The sequence below is a fragment of the Phyllostomus hastatus genome, unplaced genomic scaffold (genome assembly GCF_019186645.2).
Source record: "Phyllostomus hastatus isolate PE091 unplaced genomic scaffold, TTU_PhHast_1.1 phas_scaffold_1674, whole genome shotgun sequence".
NCBI lineage: Eukaryota > Metazoa > Chordata > Mammalia > Chiroptera > Phyllostomidae > Phyllostomus > Phyllostomus hastatus.
The window spans coordinates 21,205,656-21,218,848 of record NW_025334011.1 but is presented as its reverse complement, the minus strand read 5'-3'; the positions used below and the strand labels follow the sequence as shown (position 1 = coordinate 21,218,848).

The 13,193-nt window shown below is 43.0% G+C and overlaps 1 protein-coding gene across 1 annotated transcript in view; it reads right to left on the bottom strand.

Moving 5' to 3' along the window:
* The window catches only part of ST8SIA6 (ST8 alpha-N-acetyl-neuraminide alpha-2,8-sialyltransferase 6), a 132,488-nt gene that overhangs the window by 59,902 nt on the left and 59,393 nt on the right, over positions 1-13,193 (bottom strand). Inside the window, 1 exon segment of the mRNA XM_045858027.1 lies at positions 4,058-4,147. Within this exon segment, the coding sequence (XP_045713983.1) occupies positions 4,058-4,147 (90 nt within the window).

Here is a 13,193-nt window from a genome sequence, read left to right as displayed (position 1 = left end):
TAATCTCTGTCAGGTTGAAAAAGAAGCAAACTAGGAGTGCTAAAATGGGTATGTAGCATTTTTAATAGATTATAATATTGTATCTAGGAGATAACCCAGTGAGAAGGACTGGGCTGAAGGAACCCAGAGAAACATTCAAAAGGAAAGGATAAGGTGGGAAAACACTGAAAAAACCCTGAAGATTCAAAGTAAGAGAAAGTGTCAGAGAAGTTACAAAGTGGTTTCAAAACAGGAGTCAAAGTTTATGGATTTCAGGATAATTTTTAAAAAGCTAGAAATTAGAGATGGTAGAGAAAATGCTTTGAAGACTTAAGAATTATATTTATTCGACAAACTTACTGAGCAACTAGTATGTGCTGAGTCTGTGATAGTCACTAGGGATAGAAGAACTGTGTGGAGTTCAGTCTTCTTAAACAGAGAATAAAAAGCACACACACACAAAAACTGTGATACATAGTATTCTGTCCCACTAGTCCTCAGAATGGCAATTTTTCTTTGACTCAAAAACAGAGTCAAGGCTAGTGCAGAAAAAGAGCACCATTTCTCCCCCACTACAACTCCATCTTCCTAATTCTATTTTAGCAACCTGAAAACGACAAAGTGGCTAAAGAAAGAGAAAATTCTAAGACTTCAACAGACCATGACGAAAATAGAGCTAAATAATTATTTCTAAGAAAATAACATTACTTTTTATCGCCACACACTGAATAGCTTTCCTGATTGTTCCCTGTAAGTCTGTAATGGCACTGGTTGCAGAATGCACAGTTTCTGACAATAGACAATACAACTGAAAAAATTAGTCTCCTGTGTGCAAAATAACACTGTCACCACAATGGGCTATTCGTGCCTGCTCTCTCTGGACCTTTGCAGAACAGAATACCAGTGCAGGCTAATTACACGAGCTAGCTGAAAATTGAGTATGTATTGGAAAGCCATCCCCCTAAAGAGTAGCCGAGAAAAGGTCTTAGCACCAAACACAAACCAACAGGAAAAAAGTGAGAGGGCAAACAAGAGAGCATGTGCAGAGGCATTCTGATTAGCATACTGCTGTTAATCATTTTTGTGGATGTGCATAAGAGAGTTGTACAATTCTCTGCCATAGAAAAGAACACTTCCAGCACAACTCACTTGTGAGCTCACTCGTGTCCACTCAGACCTGTACTTAATGCACAGGGACCAGGAGAGCAGCGGGGCAACGGCTCTTCCCTGCTCACCCGAGGATCCTGTCTCTAGGAACCTGCATCCTAGCCTCTTTTTCTTCACCTAAATGAAATTTGCTTTGGCTCTCAAAATGAGAAAGAAAGAAAAGAGAGAAAGGAAGGAGGAAAGAAAAAAAAAAAAGAAAAGAACACTTCCCAGGATGAAAGAATTTTCCCCCATGCTGACTCAAACGCTTTGCCCCAGTGCACCGCTGTGGATCAGCCTTAGGTTGAGGACCTTTGTCACTTTGGGGTGCAAAACGAGTTCATGTCCGGAAAAAAGTTAAGAGTCAAAGGCAGTCCTGGCTGGGTGGCTTGGTTGGAGCATTATTGTCCTATACACCAAAGGGCTTCGGGTTCATCCCTGGTCAGGGTCCTTGAGTGGGGCTCATACAAATGACAACCGAACAACATCTCTCTCTCTCTCTCCCCCCACGCCCCATCCCTCCTTTCCTAGCATTCCTCTGGTGAAGATTTAAAAAGAAAAAAGAAAAATATGCAAAGGCAACTTTCACACACTGCTTCCCATGTTGGCAAAGAGTACAGCTGGCTTGTCCCAGGGGAAGGTAGAGGGGTTGAGCAAGGACCAATTGTTCCAAGTTATGCTCTTCATGGGGCATGGTGCCATTCATCTGGAAGAGGTTTAGAATTTGAGTCCTTCAGAAAAAGTTTCAGAAAGAGCCCAACAAACAACAAACAAATGTTCCTCATGGTCAAAACAAACGTGTAGTGTCATCCATGACCCATGAGCCACTTTAGGTCCACACCCAAATCCAGTGACTTTGTCGTTCGAGAAGAGAAGCATGGGCTGGTGAGCCAGGGTCCCGGCAGGAATGATGGCCTAAACTGTGTCATTTGAGGGACTCTTTGTAAAGGCCTAGGCCAGATGTAGGGGGACACAAGTACGGCATCAGGGAATTACTTCCAGTTTATTCCTAAACTGAAGATTCCGAGGGAGGGGAAGGGAGGGATCCTAACACAAGTCATGGCCTTCATTCCGGATGCAGTGCTGTCCTTCAGTCAAGGATGTAACTGAGCTGGAGCAACTCCACAGTGAGAAAGCTTTTCCTTCTTCCCTTTTTCTGATCAATTTCTAGTGCTATTCTCAGGGTTAAATCCAAAGGGAACCAGATGACAAAGGAGCCTATAGGTGAAGTCCCTGTAAGCTGACCTCCTGGAGCAAAGAATGACCCAGACTGAACTGTAGTGAGGACAGAAAAGTGGATCAGGGGTGGCAAATGGAAGGTCCTCAGCACAGTCAATTTCTCCAGGAAACTTAGGGCCGTCAGCTGGGATTTAAGGAAAACAAAAGTTTTAGTAGGGTTATCCTTTTGTGATAAACTGAGCTAACATACAGGATTGGACTGTCAGACTAGATCAACTTGAATCAGAGATCTCACCCCGTGTCAGGCTTTCCCAACAATCTCAGGGATCCAGTCAGTCAAGAGTCTCAGTCAGACAAAGCAGAGAGTAGCCTGGGACAGTAAGGGTGGCCTCCCCGGCCCTGGCTTCCTGCCCTGGACATGCACCTTGGCTCAGAATAGGAGGTGAAGTCTCAAGGTGAGGTCTGTGAGGTTCCTTGCACAGGAGGAATTTTTAAACCATGAAGCACTGTCCTTTATACCCAGAGACTTGGATGGCTTGGGTGCCACTCTCCATGGAGACCTGCCTGATAAATCCTGGGTTCCGTGGACAATAAGTAATACTTTAGCCAGGGAACAGTCTGCTAGGGGCTTTCAATGGATAAGGTCTCGTTCTCCTAACAAAAGCATTAGTCTATAACCCAGAGGTGCAGTGAGAAAGAAATTAGGCAAGGTTACCTACCTTGCTTTCTCCCCACCCCCACCCCCACACATACAACCTCCCACACCCCCAGGAATGGGAGTGAATGGATTTTAGGCATCTTTTTTAACTCTCCTTCCATAAACACTATATAAGAGGAAGAAGTGTGTGTAGGTGGGGGAGTGGGGAGAGAGAGAGATAGACAGAGGAAAAAGAGAGAGTGAGAGAGAAGGAAAGAATGAAGGAGGAAGCAAATGGAGAGGGGGAGAGACTTTTAGGAAGAGAAAGAGAAAACACTAAAATACAGAGAAGGGAAAGTCACTGGTGTCTCTTGCATGAGACTGGCATGAGGAAATCTGCTAACCCTCTTACCCTGAAGAACCTTCCCACTTTGTCAGGCAAGCGAAATGCAACTCTGATTAGTTTTTCTGAGGGAGACTACAGGTGTGACCACGTGCCCCTACCCCACAGGCTCCTCCTGGCCAGCACTGCCAGCCCCTGCCCCGTCCAGACACGGGCAAGGCAGTGCCTCTGCCCTCTGACTCTTACGCCACCAGGGCCTCCTCTGTGTCTGAAGCTTTGTAACTTTTAGATCTCCTCCTCCTAATGTGGAGAAGATGGTGTTACAAATCCTCTAAAATACAGGATTGTAGGTAAGCGTGGGGAGGTTGGGAGTGAGCCACAGTTGGAACTTGGGGTGAATTTGTCAACTTTCTGGGATTGTAAGTAATTTAATACAAGGGTGCATTTTTTCTAAAATCAGGTCCAGAATGTTGATAATATTCTGAGAAAGATTGAGGGCCTATAGAAGTTTAGCCAGAGAAACTACACAGAGTTTTTTGTGAATGTGGACCCAGGGACAAACCAGCAGAGTCCCCGCTGCGGGGTCTGATCCTGGGCCGCACTGGTCAGCTGCTCTTCCAACCTCCACACCCATGGGAGCATCTCCAAGCCCAAGGTCAAGCCTGAGCAGGAACATGGCCTTATTTTCCAGATGATTTCAAAGATGCTATAAGACATTTTGAATATAGAATGGTTATGTTTAAATTAAATCACCCAGGAAGAGTAGAACTTACCTTTTCGTTTTGTTAGATAACTTCTGGAAGCCATGTTGCAGACTTGTGCATCTCTCTGTCAGCTGGAGCGACTTCTCGTTCAGATAGGTGCTGTTCCATGAAAGAGATTTTACAGAAAGATTGATTGAAAAGGAGAGCTTATAAGATGTTGTTAACAAAAAGCAGATTTAATTGCTAAAGTGTCCCCAAATGAAGTCTGGGTTTTATTCCATTATTAGATTTCTGCGTGGAAAAGGAAATTGATGTTTTCACTTCTGACAGGTCTAAATTTTTTTTTAAAAGCTCACACTATAAAGTCAAAAAGGAAAGGACCACCTATGGAAGACTTTACATTTTCATATTTTGCGGTTATTATGTACAGTGAATGAGTTATTGAGTAGTTTTAATCATTGTGTGTGTGTGAGCAGAGTTCATTTTTAAAATATGTTATCTCTGGTAGGAAGCATGCAGACACAGGAGATCAATAGTTCTCTCCAGAAGAACACAAGGTAAATCTGGCCTTTGATTATTACAGTAACTGTGATACAGGGCCTGTTGCTCTTGCTTTATGAATCTGAAAAATTGGAGTTGGAACAAAACCAAATAAAACAGCCAGGCATCATGGAGTCGGGCTGCCTAAGGAGCCTCATGGAGGTATGCAAGCTAGTTAAATACCCCAGGCACCAGCTTCCACCTCCCTCATCCTTCCCTCAGTGTCATTGTCATGACATATAGTGACACAGAAAGCACGTAAAGCAGTTGGTACCACGCCTGATACAGCATATGGTCAACAAGTATTACATATTTCCCTTAGACTTCAAAATTGTGCATTCAACTCTGACTACTGTAAATACCTTTATTTAACCATCCTGAGGGTGTTTGCTAAAGACAGTCTAATAGGGGCTGGGGGCCAGGCCCAGGATGCTTAGGATATTGGAGGTAGATAAAATAAGCACAGCTGGTCCCTTTTTCAAGTGGAGCTTGCCGTCTGGTCAGGGAGAACGACACATCAAACCAAACACCACGTGAGTGAATATAGTGTAGAACTGTGAACTGTGATTCAGATCATTAACACAGCTGTGGGTGCCTTGGAGGACAGTAATGGGGAGACCCTTGCACACTGAGGGGCCTCTGAGATAGTGTTATTTAGGTGATGATCTCAAGGATAATCCAAATAGCGAGATGTTCTTTGGGAAGTTGGGGGCGGGGGTGGGGGCATTCCAGGCAGAGGGAAAAGCATGTGTAAAGGCCCAGAATGGGAAGTAACCCAGAGTGTTTGAGGCACTGAACGAAGGAGGTGGGGCTCACAGCTGAAGGCTGACGGGTGTTTGGAGCAGTGAGCAGGGGCCAGAGCACACAGACCTGATAAACCATGTTGTGAATTTATCCGGATAAGAAGGAGAAGCAATAGAAGGTTTGGGCCAGGGCAGTGATGTGACCTGGTATCTGCTTTAAGAGGTTCACTACACAGAGAAATGAAATGAGGAGAAGCAGGACTGCAGGAAAAGGGGTGAAGTTAGGAGGCATCCATGGGGTTATAAAAGAGCCACTTAGATATGATGTCATAAAAAACAACACCCAACTCACAGTCATTTTACATCACCAAGTTCTGGTATCTGCTCATGAAATGCCCATTGCACGACTGCTTGGCTTTCTAGGGCATCTCTGCTTCCTGCTGTTTATGCATTCAGAGTAGTCCTGGGGCACCTTCATTGCACCATCAGCAACCTGCTTCCGTAACTGGTGTGGCAGAAGAAGAGCATGCTGGGGGCACAGTCTGACCCTGCATCTGAATGCTCTAGTGCCATCAAAGCAGACTCATGTCCCCCCACCTGACTGCCAAGTGGGACTCAGAAAAGAGTGCCCATCCTGAGTGCCCAGAAAGAGAGGAGTTTGGGATATGGGTGTGGATGACGGCACCACACTGTCCATCAGCCCCAAGAGAAGCTTAGAGATTTAAGTTCTGTTCTGGAGATAAGTCTGACAGGACTTCAAAATAAATTGGATATGGAAGGTGAGGGATAAGAAGGTGTACAGTTAGAGATATAAAAGAGAAAGATTCATAATTAATTCTCCAATATGCCTCAAAAGTGTCTTCTAAAAACACTGTGCACAGAGTATATATGGGCTCATAAAATCCCTCTTCATCCTGATATGATTTTTCTCCCCCTCCCTCACTGCCTTCTTCTTTCGCCCTCCTTCTGTCTATATGTCTCACCTTCTCTGCTTCTAGAATGTATTATCGTACTTCCCAAGGATTTGTTTATTTCTAATTGGCTGTGTATTTTATTCAGGCAGCATCATTAATGAAGTGAATTACCAAGCCAGCAGTGCTTTGAATTATGATGGCTTTGCAATACTGAATTGTAAAACTGTGATGAGCAGGCACCCATAGGATTTAATGCCATAAAGCTTTCCTTAAGTTGGAGAGTATATTTGTTAATAAAAAGTCAAAACAGTTTTTCCCAACTGAATCACAGAAGACTAATGGAAGGCAAGGGAGAGTGCCTAGGGAATGATCGCAGGGAAAGAATGAAGTCACAGGAAAAAACAGTCAGTAGGTGTCAGTGGGACCAGCCTTCAAATCCAGGCTCCACACTCTATTGTCTTTGAACATAAGGGTTTCCTTTTTTAAATCTTTGCTCAATAAAGTAGCTATAGGAATGCCATAGACAGGATGTTTCTGTCCCCTAAATTCATTCATTGAAATTCCCCAAGGTGATGGTATGAGGAGGTGGAGCGTCTGGGAGGTGATGAGGTCCTGAAGGGGGAGCTCTGGTGAATGGGATTAGTGTGCGAATAAAATCCGATGGAGACAGTCTTCTGCCTGTGAGGTTACAGTGAAAGAAGATCGCCTATGGTAACAGTGGAAAATTGTATCGGTGGGAAAATGTAACCCATCCCACCATTCTTTTGACATTGTTTCTGTAAGTGCTGACTCGGACTGATATACAGCATGTAGATGAAGAGCAGGTTTGTATTAGAATCCTAGGAATTAATTTCAAAAGATACAGCCTCCGACCTTCAGGCATCCCTGTTCCAGGAGATTTGTTGACTTTCAACCGTGGAGTCAGGATGACATGGATCCAGGATGACTAAACCAGCATGAGGCACACCGGACTGTCACCTGCTTTATTGTAACTGCACAGGGAGAACTTTTCAACCCACATCCGCCCTTGATCTCTTTGTTCTGTTCCCCTCTCCCTCCTTCTAAAAACCTCTGCCTCCACTGAGATGTGGAGATGGGCTTTGAGACAAGAGTCCCCCATCTTCCAGGTTGCTGGCCCTGAAAATAAACCATTTTCCTTTACATCAGCACCTGCCTCTTAAGTGTTGGCTTTGTAGCAGCAGGCAGTCAGACCTGCTCTCAGTTACAGTTTTTGGCAACTTCAGATGGGACAACGTGGACTCCACTAAAGTCCAGAGGGCCCAGCATGGAGTCCTAGCTGCTTGTTGCAGGCTGACCCAATGGCAAGGATTGTACAAATTTTCCAGCAGCTGTTGAGAATTCTTTATCCCAGGGACTCCTCCTGTTCTCCCCAACAAGGCATCAGCTGCCTTTAAACACATTGCTGGTGAAAGGTACTGGGTTACTGGCGGGCTGACAAGCCCAGGCTGGGCAAGTCCCAGGTGTGTATAACCAGGAAGGAGCCCCTGCCCCACCACTTGGGTTCTTTGAAACATTTGGGATTCTGTAAGAATCAATAGGCACCCCTTAGCAACAGGCATGACTCAGTGACAAGAAAAAAATCCCAGTTCCCCTGTGTGGAATTTGGTTGGGTGCTCTTTTCGTTTGGATTTGGGCATTGTTTGCTTTTCTCATTGCATATAGCTTTGTAATTGTCTGTTAGTTTTGTTTCCTTGTTCCCCTACGGGAGGAAGTCTGTTTCTGTCTGAGAGCTCTCCTCTGTTTCTCTCTGTCTGTCTGTCTGTCTGTCTGTCTGTCTTATCCTTTCGGGACTTGGTTTGATCTTTGCTATTTTGTATACACCAGGAATCTTCTGTCTCCACCGTTTGGGCTGTGCCATTTGGACCTTGTAAAGGTCATTTGCTCTACTGGTTGCCGTGAGATAATGTCTCTGCCATTTGGGCTTCTGTGGCACTTGGACCTCGTCAGGGTGTTTCCAGCACCAGCTAGTGTGAGATAAGAGTCTAAGGCTAGTCTCAGCCTGTCCTTTTAGAGGAGTTAGTTTTAGAGTACTTGCTTGGACTTTGTCTTTGCTTTAGATTTTGTTTCTGCTTCTGTTTTGAAAGGAGTGGTTCAGTCTCCGTTCCTTCAGAGAGTCTATTAGATTCCATTTTAGACTAAATAGAACTGTTTTGCCAATGGTTTGGTAAACAAGATTAAGATCTCTAATGTGCAAGCTTTCGAGCTGTTACATCATGAGGATTCTACTCAGTAAAGGTTAAAATTAATGGTTTAAAGAGGGGCAAAGGCCTTCCTGTCTAGATGGTAGCACAGGTAAACATGGCTTGCCTCCTCACATGACAATATCACAATTACAGCTAAAATATAGAACAGCCATTGCTCAGAACCACCAGAAATCAAGTTGAATGGAAGTGTGGCAACTACAGATATAAAGAAGCCACATCTGTCGAGACTGGTAGGAGGGGTGAAGATGTGGAACAGGCTGGTCCCACATCCACATGTGGCGGATAAAAATTTGTGAGGGATATTTCCGGAGTGAGGAGTTCCAGCCCCACACCAGACCCCCCAGCCCAGGGTTCCAGTTCCAGGGAGATTAAACCCCCACAACTTCTGCCTGCAAAAGCCATCAGGGACTGAGTTGGTAGAAGACACTTCAGAAGTCCCAAGCAGTTCCTCTTAAAGAACCCATACACAGGCTTAGATTCACTTTCTCTGAGGTCCAGCACTGGAGTAGGAGTTTGAAAGGCACCAGGGGCAGACAGGGAGGAACTGGAGTGTCTGCCTTATTAAGGAGACAGCTGAGGGACAGTTTTCTCTCAGACAGAAAGGCGGACAGAGGCCATTGTCCCTTTCTGAGCCCTCCACCCACAGAGCCACAGAGCAGGAAGGCAGGTGACACATCTGAGACTCCATCAAGCTGGCTCACACAGTTTGCCCCACCCCGGAGATCCTCTAAGAGGAAAAAAGATTTCACTCCCCTCTCAGAGAGTAAAACTCAGTAAGATAAGGAAAAGGATAAAATATGGACACCTTTAAAGTTAAGCAGCTCAAGCTGTGCCAAGCCTGGTGTCTCCCCCACCTTTTCTCCAGCCTCCTTAAAGTTGCCAAGGTCACTAGAGAATTAAATAGCTTGCTCTCGAGCACACTAAAGGAACGCAGCCATTGCTGGGAATCCAAATAAGCATTCTAAGTTAAAATGATGTCTTTCGAAGTTATTAAGATAAAATATATTTGTTTTTGCCTGTGTTTATGAAAAAGTTCATGTTATCTCTATTCTGCCTCTTAAAAATGTAAATGTATTTGCAAATGGAAAAAAACTGTTTCTGAAAGTTATGAAATGTATTCATAAATATGTTAATCTATGAGAATGTTAATTACTTACTTTTAGTTGTCACTAAAAATTGAGAATTCTAATTAAGTTGGGGAAAATATATGGTTTTGGTAAAAAAAAGGCAACCTATTTTAAAGGAAATAGAATTGGAAGTGGGTTATTCTAAACTGGTTATTTCTGGATGACTAAAAAAAGCAAACGAAAAGGGACTAGGAAAGTTGCAGAAGGATTGTGTAGATTGTAGAGGGTTCGAGTAAGTCAAAGGGGGTCTGTGTGAATTAAAGAAAAATTGTGAAGAGGGAAGGAACAAAAAGAGAAGAAATTGAGTAAGTGAAAAAAGGTGAGAAAAGATAAAGGAAAGAGACAAGCAGAAAGGAAGGGCAGTGGAGAAGGACTTCTCAAGAAAGGAAGTAGAAACAGGCAAAAAGGAAATAAGAAAGGAAATGGAAGGCATATATATGGACAGTAAAGCAAGGTGATAACTTTAATGACAAATGAAAAACCCAAAAGCTCCTTTTGATTTTTCCAAAACCAACTATTATTTCCCAACAAACTCCAGGTAAAATTGACAGTGGGAAAAAATGAATTGATTTCTTAGTCTGAGGTACTTTCATTTGTAGTTCTGATTGTTATCTTAAAATGTTATGAAAAAAGCAAATTCCTTTGTCAATTGCATCATCATTAGATATATAACCATGCCATTTTAAATGTGTTTTTGTCATTTTGAGACATTGTTTTACTCTGTTGCATTTGCAAAAATATCACATTTTTTGAAAAGATACATGGAAAGGACTTTGACTTATTATAAAATATAAGTTTCTCAGAATAAGTTTTCAGACCATACCTTTGAAATACATGGGGATTTGTGGGGCTCTTGAGAATGAACTGAGTTTGTAAAGATGCTGGTGGATAATCAGTATAAATAAGAATTGATTGTGGGACTTAAATAAACTGAGGGTAATTATTTTCCTTGCAAATTCATTCAAAATATTGCTGATCAAAAAAACATTTGTTTTCCTAGAGCAATTTGGTAAATTGTAGCAATATTGAAACCTTTATATTTTTCTCCCTACTTGATTCCTCCAGAATTTAGAAACTCAATGATTATTATTATTTTCATGGCAATATGTTTATTTGTATGGATCCAATAGGGATCTGATTTCTTCCAGTTTCTAATTGTACATTTATTATCCAAGACTTAAACTGGAATGCCATGTCTAAAAGAGACATGCCTAGACTCTGGATGTCAGCAAAAAGCTTTATGGTATGAAGATGGACTAGGAAAGCCAACGAAAGTCCCTTGGAGAATGGCCTGGTACATTGCTTATATATGTGGATCGTGACAGTCTTTCCAGGTAAGGAGTGAAGGTTGCTTTCCTGGGAGATGGCAAGCACAGAACCTCATGACATTTGGGGGACTGTGAGAACTTGAGGAGTTTACCCAAATCTGTAGGTATTGCATGCAAAACCTGATGGCAACGGTATGGCTTGGCTTCTCTGCCCTGCATGGCTAATTAAAGTCTAATCTGAAAATTCCTTGTCACATTCCAGCAAAGTAGATTTCAGAAAGCCTGTATGATGAATTGCTATTCCTGTTGTTCATGAAAATAATCAGGCCAAATTGAAGCTGGATTTAATGCAGTAAATGAATTGGTCTTGATCTGGCTCTTTGATGAACATGAGGGGAATTTTAGAAGAAAAGTTATGTTTCAATAGAACCTACTATACAGTTAAGAACATTAAACTCTAATTCAGTAAATTGTCTGTAAAAGCTTTTTTTCCCCACCTATTAACAAGACTGGATCCTAAATTTTTCTAGTTTTCTTAAATGTTTTGGCTAACACCTTCTAATTTCCATAGAAATGGAAAAAAAAATTGACAGTGGGGATTTGTAACAGTGGAAAATTGTATCAGTAGTAAATTGTAACCCATCTTGCCATTCTTTTGACATTGTTTCTATAAGCACTGACTCTGACTAATATGTAGCTTGTATACGAACAACAGGTTTGTATTAGAATCCTAGGAATTAATATCAAAAGATACAGACTCCGACTTATGGGCATGCCAGTTTCCGGAGACTTGCTAACCTTCAACCGTGGAGCCAGGATGATGTGAATCCAAGATAATTAAACCAGGATGAGACACATTGGACTGTCACTTGCCTTATTGGAATGGACTGTGCTCATATCCAGGTAGAGAACTTTGAAACTCCTTCCTTTGGGTCTTTATTCTGTTCCCCTCTCCCTCCTTATAAAAGCCTCTGCCTCCACTGAGAGATGGAGATGGGCTTTGAGACACAAGTCCCTCATATTCCAGATTGCTGGCCTTGAAAATAAACCACTTTTCTTTACCTCAGCACCTGCCTCTTGAGTATTGACTATGGTGGTAGCAGGCAGCCGAACCTGTGGTCATGACACCACAAGGAAACAGAAACTCACCAGACCCTGGATCTGCAGGTGCCATGATATTGAATTTCTCAGCCTCCAGAACTGTGAGAAATAAATGTCTGTTGTTTATAAACCACCCAGTCTCTGGTATTCTGTTACAGCACCCCTAAGACTAGGGATTATATGGGATGTACTGTAAAACACCTGGCACACAGAACACAGAAGTCACTAAATAAATGCTATGTTCTTTCTCTCCTAAACACATCTTTGTATTCTTTCTTCAAACCAGTAACTGTTTTTACAGCAGGCTCAGAAACTCCTCCCACCCACCAAGAGCCACTTCCTAGTGAAAGAAAAGGAATAGAAAGGGTAGCCTCTTGAGTTTCCGCTCCTTTCTGTTTCTCTTTTGTACCCTTTTTATTCAAAGAGTCTTCACAGCTTTGTTCTTTTTCACATATTGCCATTACAGCCTTCCAAGGAAAACACTGAAGTGCTTGCAGTGGAATCCGTAAATGTCAAACGTTTGTCTACATTAGGCATCTGACCACCACAGCCCCTCTCACTGCCCCTGAGACAAATCCCCAGTTGGATTTGTCCCCTGAGACAAAGCCCCTGAGACAAATGTGCAGTTTCAACAATGCTTGTTGGTCCATGACAGAAACACAGATCAGTGGTGCAACCTCCATGTGTTAAAATGCTTGAGGACCTGACACTGCAGAGATGTCAGGAGTCCCTGGAGAAGGGGAAGGCATCAGATCTCCCAGCAGGTAGGCTAGATCACCAGGTTGGACTAGACAGCCACTGCTGTGTAAGAAAGAATTGGATGTTTATTGAATCTGAGTTCCCTAGGAGATCCACAATGGAGTTACTTGCTCTTGAAAGAAGAAAATAAAAAATTCTCTCACTTCTAAGCTGAGAGAGAACAAAACCGTGGACAGATCCAATGTGAGAAGTTGGCACCTACTGTGGATAAAGACATTAGATGGAATCCTTCACTTCTAATTTGGGAACATCTCTCAGAGAAGTCAGAGAGGACAGAGAGAAATTGATTAAGATGAAAATAGGAATTCCAAAGACCTGGAGTCAGAGGGAACCAGGTGGAAGAAGAGATTGTACAAGATGAGTGTGGACTGACTTGTAACTTCGGGAAGGCTTGCCAGGGATCAGGTTGGAAAGGCCCATCTGAAAGGGCAGGGTGTCTGGGAGAGCTTGGAATGGTAAGGAAGCTGTGGAGATGAAGCACACCGTAGCCTGCCGCCGGGGAGCTCACCTCCAGGTAGAAGAAGTCCA